We start from the raw sequence: 11,486 nt of genomic DNA, 5'->3' as shown, positions 1-11,486 counted from the left end.
TTTGTTTATTATGAATTTCAAGTCCCTAATTTAGCAGTGAAAGACTAGAGGGAAGGCCACTGCCAACTCTTTTATCAATGAATAGTGAGATTGACTGTCATATTATAATGCCCCCATGACTGAAAGGGTGAGCATGTTTAGTGGGAAAGGGATTTGAACCCGTGACCCACAGATTGCGAGTCGAGCGCCTTAACCGCCTGGCCATGCCGGGCCTCTTTATCTGTCATAGACAATTAAAGATCTCTCCAATTTAGCAGCCAGAAAAAAATCATTACACAAAATAGAAACTAGCCAATAGGTTAAATCTTATAATGTTCGTGAATAAAGATAAAATTTTATTTATTTTCATGAGTCAATCATTTTCCTTTGTTGCCATGCTCAAATTATTCTCTGTATAACGTTTCAAGATTCTGCACTTTGTATCAAGTTCTGTGTACAATGATATTCTTGAAGAAACATGAAATATACAATAGTGCATAAAGCAAACCAAGTGTTTATGTGATCTGTAAGTAAGCTACATTCTGTTCTTTCTTTAGCAGTATTTGTCAGAATGATCAATACATAAATTTTTATACTTTTTAATTTATTAAATTACAAAGGTTACTTTGCATTGTTAGCTTAGTATGTGGATTTAGGAATAAACTAAATCTCCCAAGTTGAACTAACCTCATGAGATATTATTGAGATTATAACCTTAAATATTACTAACGGTTAGCATTCCCAAATAATGCATTCTAATTTTTATAAGCAAGTTAAAACAGTATATTAAATTAGCTATATTCATTAATGCTTGGACATTTAGTTTGATATATATAGGTAATAAATAAATAACACACAATGTTAAAATTGATACACAGTTGAAAACATTTCTAAAATATGGACTTTACATGTTTCGATGTTTACCATGTCATCATCAGGAAACATCTAGAGTCCACATTTTAAAAACGTTTTTAATTGTGTATTAATTTTATTGTTGTATTATTTATTTATTATTTCAATATGTATTATTTAAAGAAAGTTTTAATGAAGAAATAACTCTACTGAAAATACAGACATCTTTGAGCACCATATATTTTATTCAACATTATATGTACCATAATTCACACACATTAATAATGATACAATGTCAAGGACCAGTTTCTCACTTTTCTTTTATTAAAAACTCAACTTTTTTTGAAGTATCATTTTACACTTATCACATAACACCCATTACTCTGTTTATAAATTGAGCAAATTTTGCTGGTTCTCCTCCACAGAATGGAATCAACTGGCCCTCATCCATTGAAGCCAAAGTTTCCTTCAAAGTGCTATTATAAAAAAAAAAAGGGGAGTTATATTGATATGATGAAATGTTAGAATTATTTGTACCATCAATATACCACAGTTGATAAATGTAATACTGTTGTTCCATTGATAAGAAGAGTTAGAATCTGCATCATGCTACAGTATCAGCAGTTTCCATTTACTAAAGATATATCTAGGCAGTGAATGACAAAGTTTACAAAACCTATATCAGGTATCACATTGATCTAATACTATAACACGTTCACTACTCTATGTTACACTTCATTTTACATTATAAACATACATGTAATATATGTCTACTCCATCAGATTTAATAATATTCAAACAAAAACTTAACTAATTTATTGTATATTTTATTGAAGAAAGGCACTACAATCCACATATCAATGGATTCAGCACGAAAAACCTTTATCAAAATATACGTATAAGTTCCTTGGGAAAAGAAATAGTGAACATACCAAGTATATGACCCTACGGTAAGCAAGGGATTAAAGTACTTTTAATACAAAACTAAATGTAGAATATTTAAATCACACATTAATTCTAGTTTTCTCTGTGCTCTGCATTTCAATTTTAAAATGTTAGTATAAATTTAGCCAATTTCCCTGCATTTATTTAAAAACAAAATAAGTAAATTAATTATGTTTTATAACCATCTTTATACTTAAAAGTAGAGTTGGTAAGTTTTAAAAAATTATCAGTTTGGTATGTTGTATGATGTTAGTTTTAAATTGCTAGAAATAATTAACTAAATATATGAGTTTGAAGAAGTTACACTTAGCTTTTGATTTAATACTTAAAGAATACAGCAGTAACCTCATTCAGCCAGATGACTTTCTATTACCTTTCTTATCCATATAATATCAGTATCAGGTTTTGTTTGTTTGGAATTTCATGCAAAGCTACACGAGAGCTATCTGCACTATCCATCCCTAATTTAGCAGTGATAGACTAGAAGAAAGGTAGCTAGTCAACATCACCCACTGCCAACTCTTGGGCTACTCTTTTACCAATGAATAGTGGGATTGACCATCACAATATAGTGCCCCCACAGCTGAAAGGGTGAGCCTGCTCGGTGTGACAGATATAAGCATCTGACCTATGAACTAAAACTAATGGTAAACAAAGTTTTCTGTGTAGATAATAAAAAAAGAAGAAATGGTTTCATCATAAAACAACAAATTTTAATATTGTTTCATTGACTTAGAAAGAGGTTAAGTACTTTGCAATTCCCTATACTTATTTTTCTGATAGGCATAATACTCCTTAGGTGAACAAAGTTCATTAGGTCTTGTTACAGTAATGGGAAGTAGCAGCAGGACACAGTTACACTACTCTTGTACATATCAGGACTTATTTTATAAACAAAAACAGTTTAATTCAGCGTACTAAATCAAAAAATGTTATTGTTCGGAAATTAGTAGTAGCAGCAGCTCTTTAGCAAATAAATTATCATCAGTTACGAATATACAGTGTTATAAAGTTGTAAGGCCTGCACGTATAATTTGAAAACATTTTTTTTCTTTTACATTTGAGCTTCTAACATTTAATCATAACTTCACATTACACAGTAACTTAGCACCAATAAGTTTGGCTACTTCCAATAACAACTTTTATGTAACTGAATTAAAACCTTTTAAAGATGTCTAGGAGGGAAAAATAAAATAAAATAATTTTAATACAATAATAAAAATTATATAATAAAATCACTGCAGCAGACTCACACATTCACTCAAACCACAGCAATTATAAACTTTTAAAATCACCCAAGAATCCACAGTTATTTTATATCACATGTTCTTAATGTCACCATACCTAGAAAACATTATGATAAAAGTAATTTTCCCGAGCAGTTAGTACAAATGGAGGTTGATCAAAACAACATTAGTGTTAGTATATTTAAAAGTTTAACAGTTATCATACATACCTTGATATTAGCAGAGCTACACAAAACAGTTTGAAATACAAGTTAAACAATAACACTTTCTATGAATAAGCATTTTACATAACATACTTTTTCTTTAAAATACAAATTAAGAAGTATCTACACGTAAACACAAAAGTTATAGAAAGAACGAGTATATTCTTTATGTATAAAATGAGCCATTTGCTTAATATGTCGTATTTTAAATACTATATTATTAAAATATGTTGATTGATTTCATAAAATCATTACTTGAAAATATCTGTAGAAATTTTATACTCAGCTTTTTTCTCATCAAAATTTGCAAACTCATTGATTAAAAATTTATTTTTATTCTAGATCTAAAACTGCATAGATATCTATTTGTGTTTGTATGTGTATTCTGACACTTACACTACAATGAGATAATATAACGAATATGTGAATCATTAATGGTGTTTGTTGAAGGAACTCTAACAATTGAAAATATCAAAAATTATCAGAGATCTTTGAAGTTGGTATTGAAATAATCATAATACTGTCCAACCAAAGCAGGCAGATATTATATAAAACAGAAGGTTAATAATGATTCAAAAAGGGGAACTTAGCCAATTCTCGACTGTATCAGTTTTTTCATAGGTTGAATTGGGTTTTGATTTGTTAATGTGTACTTCAGTTTTCTTGTTTTCTACACATTTTTGCTCTTCTCTAACCTGCCATACACACAGAGAACGTTTTAAAAGATTCAAGTTCAATTAAAATCTGATCAATATGTTACAATTACTTTTCTAAATGAAACTCTAGTTGCAGTATCACTAAATCTTATAACTATGAATTTTTTTGCAGGGCCAAAATTACATTGCCTCTGTACTTACCCACATTTGCAGTAATACAAATGTCCATCTTGAAATAACTGATATGCTAGCTCCATCTGGTGATTTCCCATCAAATTTTCATTAATTACCACAATCAGAGGCTTTCTGGCTCTCAAGGTCTCTAGCACACTCCCAGCTCCTAAAGATACCAGAAATATCTTTGGAATAAAGAAATGTATGCATGTGTATACATATGTAAATGCCTAAATACACTTACTACACCTAAAAATCACCACAAAATTACACTACCTGTATTTGTTATTGTATCAGTAAGTTTGGAGTTAAATTCAGACCTACCCATATTAATTCTCTATTTCATGAAATAGAATTACTTACATAACTTCTTTTTGTGCAAAATGTCATATATTCAAATATTAATCAAAATATTGACAGAAATAGTTTACTTACGAACATACTTTAAAATTTTGCTAAATTATAAGTTGTTAGTCCTAAATTTTTATACCATCAATTCCCAGGAATATTAAGGTTCAGACTTCTTTCTTTTTTTGTGGAGAATGTGGTCACTTTATCCATTTTTTGGGGAATTATTTATAATTCTTGAACTTCAAAAACAGCATAAATGATGGGTTAATACCACTATCACACTATTACAGCAAAAGAAAAAAAAAAATCATTGCTCCCAAGTATTTTGTAAACTTATATTACACAATTTCCATGAGAATAAAAATAATTTTCCAAAAAATGATCTAAGTATAATCTTGAAATTCTATTTAAGACTTATTAACATGCTTTAAAAATAAAATACTGTCACTGTAATGTCTTCCTGTTATTATTGATAATTATTGTGCTATTTACAGTGTGTGTTTTTGTTATAGCAAAGGCACATCTGGCTATCTGCTATGTCCACCGAGGGGGAATCAAACCCCTGATTTTAGCATTGTAAATCCAAAGACTTACCACTGTACCACCAGGGGACTATTTACAGTGAATGAAGTTATGTATGGAGAATAAAAAATATTTGAACTGAAAAGAAGATAACACATGAAAAACAAAGTTTTAAACAAACTAAAAGAAAGTAATTTTTTTGAAACAAACTAACACTTTGATATAATCAAAGTCATGCACCACTGATGAATAAAAAGCTTAATAATTAGTACTGTATAATCTAAGCTCTTAACAAGTAGGGTTTTATCAGATTTCTTTTTTTAATGCAATGTAGCTGTACATACTATTCTCTTCTATTATAGAATTTACAATTACTTCATTTTCATAGCATTTTCAGTACTTTAGGCAAAAAAATGTTAAGGCTCTTATATCACCAAAAAAGCACATCAAACATCAATGTCTGGTATAATACAAGTTTTAAGTATTCTCACCTGCATGACTTATAACCAAAGAAGCTTCTCGAATGTCACTTTCAATTGATTCCTTGTACCTATAATACTCAATAATTTGCTCTACATGTGTGTCATCTTGAACAGGTTGAAAGTCACCCTTTCCTATCTGAATTAAAATCTTTTCATATCCTCTTCCTGAAAGAATCTGAAAGACACAATTCAATATTATTCATTCATAAAGAAATATAATTTAAGGATTCTCATTTAATTTTTTTCATCAAAGGTTTGTAAAGCAATATTCTCAAATATTAATATTTATGTTTATTTTATTTCTACACAAAGGAGTTATTTTCTAATTCCAAATACAAGGAGGCATAATTTTTTTTTACTGTAACAGCAGTTGTCAGATAGTTTTATATTGTACAATATTCTTTATAATTCTGAACATAAAATTACAAATTTCTGATTTCCATGTATGCTGTTCAAAAATATATCAACAAACATGTACTTGAGCATCATTTATCCCATTAGTCATCAACTAACCTCATGAATCTCAAACTTTTCAATTAATTAAAAGATGTAAATTAAGAGTAACAATTACTTTTATTTCTTCCTTTTGAAGCTCATATGTCACACTGTATTGTAGCCTACAGAGTGCATAATTCTTCTTGTGATTCATGGCATGCGCACGTTTTACTGATGTCACAACAGTACAAATTGCAACATTAAGCATCCTTTATGTGATGTTACTTTAGTGTCTGCTGATTGACTGACAGACAACCAACTACTGTATATGGTGCATGTGGTTAAAATAAATGACTCTTCCAGGCAGCTTTTGTCCCCTTTTCAGGGAAATTATAATATTCTGGCAAGTAGTGACAGCATGAGTATACAATAGACTTAAGGTTGATTTTGCAACCCTCCAACTCTTGCAGCAAAGTTTATATTGGTCATAATTTGTGCTTTGTGATTTTGAGATGTACTCCAAATTGTAAGTAATTAACAATGTTAACATAATGAAAGGGTAATTAGATTTGTAGTTCTTTCCATACCAGTGGTTCTCAACCTGTGATATGTAAACCCCCCAAGGTACATGAAGACAAAGCTGGGGTGTATGGTAGAACCTATGACAAATATTAGAGTAAAAATAAACTCCATGCCTCAGAATTGGAGGGCAGCCTTGGTGACTTACCAACATTTTTCAACAATGCATTTTTTGTAACAAGTTATATACATTAGTGATATGCCACTGGATCATAGGTCTGATTGGGGGTACACCACATAAAAAGGTTGGGAACCATTGCTCTATATTGTATTTGTGGAGTTGGCAGAGGAATATTTTTAAACATGAATGGGCAGAGTTGAAAAACTATGGAAAACAGCAAAGAGCAAAACCAAATTAACCTTACAATTTTAAAAGTCAGATTTCAGGTAAATTCTCTTTTTAACTTTTTTCTAAAACCAGCATTATTGAAAGCACATGAGAAGTCATCACTATTTAAAATAATTTAAAGTCGTCAATTTACAAACAACTCTCTGCAGCCCACAGTCGTTTTTTAAATTCAAAATTTATATATATAGAAAACAGCAAAGTATTTGTCATTTTTAATTACATTCAAATACAAAACAAACTATTACAAATTTCCACAAACTTTCACACTTCAAAACTTCTGTTCTACCAAAACATCAGTATTTCTGTAACACAGCAAAAAGTCTTGTATTAACAAGCCTTTCCACAGTTTTAGTCATACTCAGCATCATTAGTATGCCAAATTAATTTGTTAGGCTAAACAGTTCTCATAACTTTTAAATACTATAAAATTTGTGCACTCTCAATTTCCACATCAGTAATTTGAAGAAACACAAGTCTTTCAATACTAAAACATACTTTAAACAGTTATAAACAATCGCTGATTTTCTATCATTAAACTAGAAAACACAACAACAAAAGATAAGACAAAACATCCATTAAATCAATCGAAGTCACCCCTTATCCACCAAAAGAACAAAACCAAGTTAAATGTAACTTTTCATGTCTATATAACAACAGAACACAGATTGAAAAAAAAAAAGAGTTAAAACTACAACAAACATACACCATGGTAGTAAGCAAACCATTCCACACACTCATAAAACTACCAGAAAATAATTTTGTCAAGAATAAGTCTGTAATTAAGCCTTAAAATGTAAACCTATTACCCCTAATTTTCAAGTTTGTATTTCTAACCTTTTCATTCCATCATTTAATTAAACAAACCACCCAAAGGAAGATTGTCCTAACTTCTAGAAGTTTTGAGTACTTGAATAAAGTGACCTCTAATTTGCTTGCACTTTCAAGAAAACAAGACTAAAAAAGGTCTCTCTTCACATGATACATTTTTATACTAGTTGTGGGTATTATTCTCGTAGCCTGTCTCTGCATTCATCCTAACATGTTAATGTCCTCCCTACAGTAAATGGACCAAAATATGCACACAGCACTCCAATTCTCATACAAAGAATAATGATTGATTATATCATAGTTAAACATTCAGAAGAAGACTTTAAAGTGTAACTAACTAGAACTTACCTGCAAGACTTCTGGAGTAATAACTGTCTCGACTAGCTGGTCAAAGGAAGTTGTACCAACTGTAACAAATACAGTTTTTTTACATCCCATGTTGTTTCTTCATGTGTGCATATGTAATGATTCAAATTTCTCTAAATCTAAAGAGAGAATTACATAGATTTGTTTTATATCTCTGAAATAAACAGCCCAAAAACAGATACATGTAGCTACTTTTATTTAATTTTTATTTACATTTGAAAGAATATAACTTATTAAAATACATTTTTAACATCAAATATATATTATCAATAAAACATAACACGTAGACAAAAAAGGGACCACTTGGTTCTTTCAAGGCTCTCCTGGCATAACCATCTTTGAAAGAAGTAAAAATTTAAACATACCCTTTATTTTTCAGGAAATTATCAACCCCCCCTCATACATTCCTGTAAAGTTCTGGCCTCCACTACTTCTAATGGCAACTCATCCCATCAGAAAAATAAAACTGTCTTAACTGAATGTCTTTTTGAAATCTTAAACTTGTGTCCTCTCATCCCATTATCTTCCAAATATGGAACAAAGCTATCAAATGTCTTTATTATATCAATCCCACTAATAATCTTCTAAACTTAAATGAAATAATCTTGTACCCTTCTTTTCTCAAGATAAAATAATTTAAATAGTTCTTACCTTACACTACCTTCAAGATAGGACTCCCATCCTTCGAATCATTCTAGTAGCCCCCCTCTAAATGTTTTCCAATAAGTCGATATATTTCCTTAGATGAAAAGACCAAACTGCACACAGTATTCCAAGTGAAACTTACATACTAATTTATGTACAGATGATCACATTTTCTCACTTGTAATCAATATGTCTGTAAATATACACCCTAAAATTCTATTAACTTTACAACTAGCAACATAGCACTGCCTTGAGTGACTTATCCACCACTATGTCCAGATGTCTTTCTTCAGTTGTACTACTGAGTTCTCACCTTACATTAAATGTGTGATCCAAATTACAATGACTCAAATGCATTACCTTGTACTTACTTCAATTATCCCTTCACTTTACACTTACAAGCCAAATTTGCATGTGAAGAACACTTTGAAACATTTGAAAATTAATTTTTCCTTTTGTTAGATGATAAAGATTCATTTAGACCATTCTGGTCATCCCTTCACTCTCTGACCTGATCAACAAAATAAGACTAGTTCAAGCTAAATAAAACCTTTCTTTTTGCATCTTATATATTGGTTTGTAAGGTAGCTGGGTGAGAGAAAGAATGAGTTATTAATGGAGATAAAACTAAACTGAGCCTTTGTTACTACTGGCACACCTTATGGGTCAATGCTTGGCACTTGCTTTCTCTTATTTACACTAATAACATTTATAGGGACATAATTAGTACACTAGTAAAGTTTTTTAATGACATTAACTCTTGGGTATCTCTAGCTGTATTGTGATAATACAGAATGTTTTGGATCAAATGGTAATTTAGACAAATATTTGGCAAATGACTTTTAATTACATCACTACAAGTAACCCACTTAATAGTGTGACTGAAGAAACATGTCTTGGCAGAGTAGTGGATGAGTCATTCAAGCCATCAAAGCAGTGCTCTGTTGCTAGTAGTAAAGTTAATAGAGTTTTAGGGTGTATTTATACTATTCTAGACATATTGGTTACAATCCAAATGATGCAACTACCCCTCACTACAAGAAATGCTAGTTAGCTCCACTTGTAATACTGAGTACAGTTTGGTTATAGAAGAGAATTATCATTCAACTATGATAATACCATGAACAGATGAGGAAGATATAATTTTACTGAAAATTATACCAGGATTGATAGGATAATAGCTTCTTATCTGTGCTGTATTCTAAAGGCAACAGGTGGAGAAGATACAAGTTTAACATTTGGAAAAAACAGGCTAGACTTCAACTAGGGCAGTTGTATTTAACTACACTAATACTAATAGGGTGGTTGGCTTATGAAATAAGTTGGTATCAGCAGTAGTAAAGGTTAACACTTCACAAGTGTGGGGTTAAAAATAAAACATTTTCTTTAAAAAAAATAAAGGGTCGGTTTTAATTTGACTTATATCAAGGGCTGGTGTGTAAGGTCAGCCATGAAGGACTAAATGGTCCCTTAATGTCTGGATATTATTCATTAATTTTCAATTTCAAAGGAATATGTAATAGTTAAGCATAATAAATAAAAATATTATAACTGATTTCAAAATCTGGGTTTTTATTAATCTCTGTTACTTACATGATACAATTACAAATATTTAAGAAAGTACATCCAGAATCTAATTCTTTGGCTCTATTTACAGTGTAATATTCCTGGTAGTGTAACTATGTCATAAATAGCAACTGTTTATAATATTATCCTAATTTCAACATTATGAGAGGGCGCACCATGCATTCTTGAAAAGAAGCAGTGAAATAACAGAACGAATAAATTTCAACTTTCATCAGGTTTCAAGTGATTTATTGCTAAAAGTAACACATAGTACAAGGAATACCGAAAAATCAACGCAAACCGTAAATGAAGGATACGTACACGTACAACACTTGTGAAGCGTTAAGTCGCTTTCGTAACTTCTTAATCACAGAATCTCATTTCTTAAAACTAGCAGAGACCCACAAAACATTTGCGGCAAATTAGTATCTTTATCGAAACAATACTTCTTTAAATATAACATTTCTATCACAATACAAACGAACTGTAATCGTAGACAACGAAATGTGTAAATCCACTTGTATATAGGGCGTACCTTATAAAACTTTAACTTATGTTAGGCCTAAGTTCGATAAAGAGATAAATTAACACTGTAACCTGTGTACGTTTTTTTATACTTTTTTGGTTAGTTAGGACTAAACTTTACTGTACTTAATACTATCGATAAATAAACTTATAATGTTATTCTAAGACCTAATGTCAAACCTTTTTTAAAACTTTGATAAGTTTTTAATATTCTGTTGTACAAAATGGTTAGTAAAATATATTTACATTCCCTTTTGTTGTTACTTCTTGTTTCATACAGCAATTGTAATGACTTCATTACTAAGCTTTGCAGCTCTCTGCCGCAGGCAGACTGTTTGTCGTCGAGTCAATAATGCGCATGCGCGGTTTTCTTGGGGAAACATTCTAACAACGCATGCTTATGCAGCAGGTTCTCGGTCAGAAAGCATAACAGTCGTACATACAAACAAGCAGAATAATAGTATAGAAGATAATATTTTTATTATCAGAAACGCCACCCTACGGGCGGCTGTTTGTCTTCGTAATTACTAATTGTACTATTCATACCTCATTGAAATAAAAATTAGAAAAAAGTTAACATTTTCTACAAAAGGATTTTATGGGAAGTGATTAATGAATATATAATCAAACCCTCACGTACAGTCCTAGTGAAAGTCGTGTTCTTGTTGCGAGGAGAGTAATTTTATTTAAAATTGTGTTCTGTGATAAAGAAATGGTTGTTGTATATACCGTAGGTATTTTTCTAATTGTCTGAATCGTGAATACCCAAAGCAGGAAATATT

At 30.6% G+C, this 11,486-nt stretch overlaps 1 protein-coding gene across 4 annotated transcripts; it reads right to left on the bottom strand.

Moving 5' to 3' along the window:
* Nucleotides 1–1,057: 1,057 nt before the first annotated feature.
* LOC106478830 (UDP-N-acetylglucosamine transferase subunit ALG13 homolog) lies at nt 1,058–11,013 on the bottom strand. Of its 4 annotated transcripts, none has more exons than XM_013939403.2 (5): nt 10,951–11,013; nt 7,951–8,087; nt 5,421–5,586; nt 4,084–4,222; nt 1,058–1,307 (listed from the first exon to the last, which is right to left on the bottom strand). In XM_013939403.2, the coding sequence occupies exons 2-5, from the start codon at nt 8,038–8,040 to the stop codon at nt 1,196–1,198; spliced, it is 507 nt and encodes a 168-aa protein (XP_013794857.1). In that variant the 5' UTR covers nt 8,041–8,087; nt 10,951–11,013; the 3' UTR covers nt 1,058–1,195. The 4 variants fall into 4 exon arrangements, with proteins under 4 accessions (XP_013794857.1, XP_013794856.1, XP_022238210.1 ...); XM_013939402.2 differs by having other exon boundaries at nt 7,951–8,009; nt 10,951–11,006; XM_022382502.1 differs by lacking the exon at nt 10,951–11,013 and adding an exon at nt 10,207–10,300.
* Nucleotides 11,014–11,486: the final 473 nt, after the last annotated feature.

This window comes from Limulus polyphemus, unplaced genomic scaffold (assembly GCF_000517525.1).
Source record: "Limulus polyphemus unplaced genomic scaffold, Limulus_polyphemus-2.1.2 Scaffold253, whole genome shotgun sequence".
NCBI lineage: Eukaryota > Metazoa > Arthropoda > Merostomata > Xiphosura > Limulidae > Limulus > Limulus polyphemus.
Note: the sequence above shows the minus strand (reverse complement) of the source record. Positions and strands in the feature narration are given on the sequence as shown.